The 7,370-nt window shown below is 42.8% G+C and overlaps 1 protein-coding gene across 1 annotated transcript in view; it reads left to right on the top strand.

Annotated features, from left to right (window-relative positions):
- Positions 1-3,136: 3,136 nt before the first annotated feature.
- Positions 3,137-7,370, top strand: part of LOC140198257 (butyrophilin subfamily 1 member A1-like) — a 46,545-nt gene continuing 42,311 nt past the window's right edge. The window contains exons 1-2 of the mRNA XM_072259316.1: positions 3,137-3,202; positions 7,183-7,286. Coding sequence (XP_072115417.1) covers positions 7,229-7,286 — 58 coding nt within the window. The 5' untranslated portion in view covers positions 3,137-3,202; positions 7,183-7,228. The remainder of the gene's footprint in view (positions 3,203-7,182; positions 7,287-7,370) is intronic.

The raw sequence follows: 7,370 nt of genomic DNA, 5'->3' as shown, positions 1-7,370 counted from the left end.
CAATCATGTTACGATCACTGTCTCCTCAGGGTTCCTTCACCTCAATCTCTCTAATCACCTCCAGTTCACGACACAAAACCCAATCCAGTACAGCCGATCCCCTAGTGGGCTCAACAACAAGCTGTTCTAAAAACCCATCTCGCAGACATTCTACAAATTCTCTCTCTTGAGATCCAGTGCCGACCTGAATTTCCCAATCCACTCGCATGTTAAAATCTCCCACAATTATCATAACACTGCCCTTCTGACAAGCCGTTTCTATTTCCTGTTGTAATTTGTAGTCTTATGGTCTTATAATAAATAAGCAATAAATATCAAGAGCATGAGTTATCTGAGCGATTTTGTGAGGACACAGCTGTTTTTTTTTATATAAACTCCATGACAACCTTGGTATCTTCATTCATATCCACAAATGAGTGCTTGAACAGGGCCCAGTCTGCTGAATCGAAGCAATCCTGTAGTCACTCCTCTGTCTCCAGCGACCACCTCTTTGTGGTCCTAATTTCTAAAGCCTTACTCTTCCGCCTCTTCTGTGACCTATCTTTCAGACTGTGATGGGCACTAATTGTCTGGAAGAAGGGAGGAGGGAAACTTTCTGTGCCCCGCACTGAAACTCATTGGCAGGTCTGTGGGGGCTTCCTGGGTCTGGGTGTTGGGGCAAACTACACAGTTCATTGGAGAGATCCCACTCCTCCCTCCGCTTTCACTCTTGTTATTTGTGTTTCCCGGGCCTGTCTTGTTGCACATTTCATATTTCCATCGCTTATTGATTCAGTCGGTGGTTAGGAGAGGGGTCTTGTTGGAAGTTTTTAAAATCTCATACAGGAGATTGATGGTTAGAGATGAGCTGGATATTGTGCACTGAGAAGAGGAGGATGGCATGGAGCATAGACACCGACAGACTATTCGGGATGATTGTCTGAATGTCCTGTTTTCTGACGAAAGTGTGATTTGAATTTTCTGAACCTCATATTTCACTTGTTATGGGAGGAGGCCATTTGGCCCAGGAAGTCAGTGTGGAATCCAACAGCAGTGACTTTTGTTCCATTTTCCTGTTATTTTCCCAGGAAACTTATTATTCTTGAGTGCCAATTGAAGTAGGGGAATTTACAGCAGCTGATTAGCCTATCAACCAACCCATCTTTGGGATGTGGGAGGACACTGGAGCTCTCAGGGGAAACCCATCAGTCTCAGACTGTGCAATTCCCAACAGACAGTCCCAGACTGAGGTCAGGATGGAACCAGTGTCACTGATTGAAGTGAAGAAGCAGCACCATTACTCTTTATAATCTAAAAGCTGCAAACAATTGTCTCCTAGGACTCTCACTCTTGTTAGTCACAGTCACTCTGTGGGAAGCATTTCCAGACATTTTGAGTGGACACAAATTGCGACCAGCAGACGTTGTTTGTCCGCAGGCAGTTCCACACATGGAGTGGCTTTGGAGAGGGGATTTTCAGCAGCTTGACAAAACACTGACTCTCAAATTCTCCGTCTTCATCTCGTCATGGTCAAGAGCTGGTCTGAAATAGTCAGGTGATACTCAGTAATTGTTTCCTCAACCTCGGAGAGTCCAAATGGAAAACCCCATTGGATACAGTCATGATCTGTAAATTGCTGATCCTTCTTATCAAAAAGTCATAGCTCAGAATATCGGGCTTCCCTATTGAGTTTAAATCTAAGCTTTTTGAAAGGATATGATTCCATCATGCTTCTGAGGGAAATTTGTTTGTTGATTCCCTAAGCAACACATCTCTGAACTGTCGTGTGTCAGTCACCTGTAAAACTTAGTGCTTTTCTGCAATGCAGGGGACCAATTCTCCCTGACCTCTGGTCACATTGACTCCTGAAGTGGTTGCATGAAGGTTGACATCTAATAATCAACAAACTCAAGACTGACCTGAGTTCGGCTGTATCAGCTGAAGGTGGTACTTTGATATTTGCATCAACTTTGCCCTGAGGCCTTGAACTTGAGCACCAGTTTGATAGGCAATGTAATGCTTTATTATCTGTGGAAATTGGCATTTTGCATGCTGACACCGATTCCATTAAGACTACAGTCTGACCACCACTACTCCTGGTAGCTCCATACTGAAACCAGGATTTCACAGTGAAGAAAAGAGCATAATTGAGCTGATCCAAGATCTCATCTGCGGTACCGTGCATAAACCCTGGTGCTGTTTAACCTCCACGCGCCCTGTTTGTGTGTTAATTGTGAGACATGCCAGTCACTGGATTCTGGCCCATCTGCTGTTTAGTGATGGATAAATTAATCTTACTGAATCCATTTGCCTGTCAAGGTTGCATTAAAATTGAGTTCTGTGTATTGTATGAACTTTCATGTAGCAATTTAGTCCCACAGCATCACTGTTTCACCCTGTTTTTGAATGACTTCAAACAGGAGCGGCCCAATCACAGCTCAAATGGGACAGAATACCATGTCTCTTCAGACAGCCCTGTTCATGCACAACTGCTTCTTTTGAGATCTGGAGAAGAGTTTGGGTCTTGTGGAAGGTGTGAGTAGCTTGTACTTCCACATGGATCTTCACATTGAAATCCTTTAAAATTGTATTTGTGTGTTTGTGTGTGTGTGTGTGTGTGTGTGTGTGTGGTGGGTGTTCTGAGCAAACACCTTCCTTCCTTTCTAAACTGAATCTCTTTTCTGAGTTTAATGTGAACTTGTTAACCCAATTTTGCCCTGTGATTCAAGTCTGCCCCTTAACTCCCACCAGGCAGTACATCCCTTTACTGTCTCTGCACTTCAGTTCACAGGATATGAAACTCCTCCACAACAGGAAATCTGGCTCCATAAGTGACAAGTAGTGAATGCATGTTAGCTGCAAGAGACAAGAGGTCAGCCTCTCCTTGTATATGTGCAGACATCCCACTTCTCCTGAAAGATCTGGGAGTCTCCCGGATATCGATAGTGGCTCCCTGACGCCCAGAAGTTATATATAATATCCCGGAAATAGATTTCTTTGAGAGGGAGAGCGGGCATCCAGATTGGTCTCTCTTCGTGCTAAGATTGGTCCCCAACCACAAGGAAACGATATGATTTGGCGATATGAGTCATCCGCACCTTTCCTCATTCCCTGTCACGCACTGTTGAGCTTGAACGCACCCGCAAGCTCATTACCCGCGAGTCATCCATGTCAGCGCGGGAAGATCAACTCCTCAAGCTTGCAAATGACAGCGAGCTGAAAGGTATGTTTGACATAACATCTCTGCCGGCATTCTGGATCAAAGTCAAGGCTGAATATCCTGAGATAGCCGCGAAAGCACTGAAAACGCTGCTTCCATTTCCAACATCATATCGCTGCGAAGCGGAGTTTTCTGCAATGACTGCAACGAAAACTAAATTGCGGAATAGACTGGACATAAGGAACCCCCTTCGAGTATCGCTGTCTCCCATCACCCCTCGATGGGACCGTCTTGTTGCAGGAAAACAAGCCCAGGGCTCCCACTGATTCAGCGATATTGGTGTGATGCAATGATTTTATATGTTCATACGGGAAAAATATGCGCTGTGTGTTTAATATCCAAACGATACTTAAAAGGTTATGATGCTATTGACTTATCACCTATATTCCGGTCTTGACTAACACAGCCAGCCACCCCCCCCCCCACCCCCGCGGTCGGCCGGTGCGCAAGAATATTGTCAATATTAAACCGGTCTGCGGTGCAAAAAATGTTGGGGCCCCCTTCTAAGTAGACCTATCAGTTTTCTCTGTGGGTGGGCTTTACAGTCGACCTCAAAAATAATGACAGTGTTGCTCACTGCACTGTTTGCAACAGTGACTTTTCTATTGCCCATGGTGGGTTAAAATGTAAAAGACATGTTGAGGTGAGTTTAACAGGTGTCATTTGTTCATTAACATAGCTAACGTTATTTAAACTAGCTGGCTAGCTGCTAAGGAGCAACGTTATTGATGTCCTACGTGATGAGGCCACACTCCCTGTAGACTTACTTAAAGTTGTAATAGAATAAACATGATAATATAATATAAGTACATATTTTAATGTCACATATGCTGCATATACCCAACTTGGTTTACAGATTAGACAAAATCATTAAACAAAGTATTACATACACCCTTGGAGGTCGACGGGGTGGGGGATATGGGGTTGCGGGGGGGTGGGGGTGCTACCTCCCTGAAATGGTGGTGATACCTCCCTGGAATGAGTTTTTGCAGGGTGGGATGTCTGTATGTGCTCTGGCCCGACTGACATAGATGGCCCAGTGTTCAGCATCATATTAACTTCCATGCCAGGTCTATTTGGAAGTAAGTTCCGGCACTGTTGTTTATCCACAATCCCATTGCCTTTACTGATGAAACCTACAGACTTTTGCTGGTGGTTTCCAGCACAGCATGAATATGCTCGTGTCACATGGCCTTCATTTTCATTTCATGTTTCTGAGAACCCGGAGTTGCTGGTAAAGTGCAGGAGGTCCGTTTCAATGTTCAGCACACGTTGCATCATGGTGCTGTGTGGACTTTTTGAACAGCACCTCCTGGTTTAGACTGAGTGGTATACTATCTCCTTCGTACCCTTGTAGGCAAGTTTCAAACCCAGACACATGCTGACTCAAAAATGAAATCCTCTTCTTACAAGCTTCAGCTATTTGTGCGAGGCTTTGGCCACCAGAGGAGACCTGTATTGTGTTCAGTGTTCACAGTGTGGTGCTTTCTACTCTGTGAAAACCAAAGTCTATTGCACCCTCTGCAGAATTGCAACAAACCTCCATTTATCCTGTGAGTGTAAGCCTGGAGTTTCAATCTCCTGTCAGTTTAATACCCTGACCCAGTGTCTTCTGTGTTTTCAGTCTCCTATATTACCTCAGTGATGCCGCTCTGTGAATCCAGGCACAGACCCTCATCATTATCATACAGATACTCCTCATTTGTATCAGCCGTTGGGAATTTAACACTGGTGTTTCTCTCCCTTTTGACAGATTGAACTAGTTTTTTTTAGCAATAGCTCTGATAACAACCTTGATCTGCACCCCATTGCAATCATTATACATTCTGTCCACTGTACAGGACTTGCCAACATTTAGTAAACTTGTCTTCTTATATTTCCCATTCTGATGAAAGATCCTTGGCCTAAGATATTGACTCAATTTCTTTGCAAATATTGCCTTTCCTGCTGATTTCTTCAGAAGTTTGGTACACACTACAATATATTTTACTAAAATATAATTTTCCATTTCAGAACAAATGAGTTGTTCAACTGGACAATTTTGTCAAAATTGTGTTTTGTTTCCATAATATTTCCCTTTATTCTTTGCCATGTATTAAAAGCCTAGTGTGCACTTAACTCTTCTGAAGTTAATCAATACTTGGTCATTTGTTTAAACTTTGGGAGAATTTCCCCTTTTGTGTATTTTATGGAAAGCAAGAAATAACACAAAATGCACTGTGTAATTTTCTGACAGTGAAAATCTTGGTTGTACTCTGCCACAGTTTGCAGTCAGGTCTCTCAGTGCCTGAAATTGCTCGATCACTTGCTGGACCTTTGAGAGAAATCTTGCTGTCCTATGTTGGCCACTCCACTCTTTGCAATTTTTTGCTCATTTCTTTCTCAAATCCTGCTAAAACGCTGTTTACATTGTTTGCATTTAGATTTACATTTACATCATTTATTATTATTTTGTAATTTGTCCTTTACTGTGCCTATTGTCATGTTTATTAATTATTGTACTGTCTTGCACTGTTTTGTGCACTTTATGTAGTCCTGTGTAGGCCTGAAGTGTAATGTAGTTTTGTATTGTTTCACGTAGTCTAGTGTAGTTTTGTGTTGTTTCATGCAGCACCATGGTCCTGGAGGATCGTTGTTTCAAATTTGCTGTGTACTGTACCAGCAGTTATGGTTGAAATGACAATAAAAGTGACTAGACTTGACTTGGCAAACTTTGTGTCACAGGAAGTACAGCGTTAACATTAGAAGGATTGTGAGGGAAGCCGTGGTCTGATGAAGAAACACAGATGCTAACAGCAGAAGTGCTTTCATAGGAACTGTCAGGTGATCAAAGGAAATCCAGGAGTTTAATTAGTTACTACTGGGGAAATTACTCATGTACCTAAACCAAAAGCAACACAGTGGCTCATATAGTATTATTGGTTCACAGCTTAAATGACCAAGTTTTAATCCTGACCTCAGGTCTTGTTTGTGGATGTTACACATTTTCTCTGTGGCTGTGCAGGATCGTCCTGCATGCTTAGTTTCCTCACGGATCACATCAACTCTCAGATTGGTACATTGCTGTAAATGCTGTAATGACTGGAGGAACATTTGGGGAGTTGATGTGAATGTGAGGAGAATAAAATGAATTAGGATAGGATTAGTGTCGGTGGGTGTTCGGTGTTAACACAAATTTTGTGACCAACTGGCCTGTTTCCATCCTGTTCCATGTTGTTATTCTATCAAAGTAAATAAAATGTACTGGTTATAAATGGATCTTGAGCTCTTGCATCACATATGATGAATAAACTCTCTATACATGAGGAAACAGAAAACCCAAACTTCCTGACAGCATCTCACCAACATGTCCCAGCTACAATTCCTATTGGATTGTCCAGCGATGGTCAGTGTTGTTGAAGTTTCTCAGCAGTTTCACTGGGAAACCTTCGGGAACAACTGGGTTAAACTCATACAGGAAAAATATTTTTACTAATATGATACTTTGATGATTGTATCTTTATATCACTGAACATTATACTGTTCTGGAGTATATAAGTACATTTTATGGATCTAATTATTAAAATCTTCACAATAATTTCACTATTTTAATACAAGTTTGTTGGTTAGAAATGTTCCCTATATTTCCAAAGTGAGTTGGGGGCTCAGTGCTGAACCTGGTTCTCCTTTGTCCAGTCACGAGGAATTCTGCAGATGCTGGAAATTCAAGCAACACACATCAAAGTTGATGCTGCCTGGCCTGCTGCATTCACCAGCAACTTTGATGTTTGTTGCTCCTTTGCCCAGTAACTTGTTCCCACCTTGTGTGGAGAGGCCAAGGACATTTTTTCTCAGGTTATTGGGAGTGGGGTTGGTGAACATTGGTGCTGAGGACAGTGGGGGAGGGGATGCTCACAGCTTCCCACAAATGATAGGACTAACATCTCTCTCTCTCTCTCTCCCTCCCTCACTCCACCCACTACCCCTCTCCGTCTTCCCACAAGCCCTCCGCCTCCCCCAGTTCCTCAGCTTCTCGACTCTTCCGCTGAGATGAGAGTGATTTCCTGCACCCTGCTGTTACTGAATGAGATTCTCATCTCACTCCAAGGTAATTGTCACAAAATCTTGTTTGATTATGTTTCTTTACCTCACAGAGTACACACATGGAATCAGAAGATAAAGTATTTTTAAT

This window comes from Mobula birostris, chromosome 5 (assembly GCF_030028105.1).
Source record: "Mobula birostris isolate sMobBir1 chromosome 5, sMobBir1.hap1, whole genome shotgun sequence".
In the NCBI taxonomy this organism is placed as follows: domain Eukaryota; kingdom Metazoa; phylum Chordata; class Chondrichthyes; order Myliobatiformes; family Myliobatidae; genus Mobula; species Mobula birostris.
This window is presented reverse-complemented; position numbering and strand designations above follow the sequence as displayed.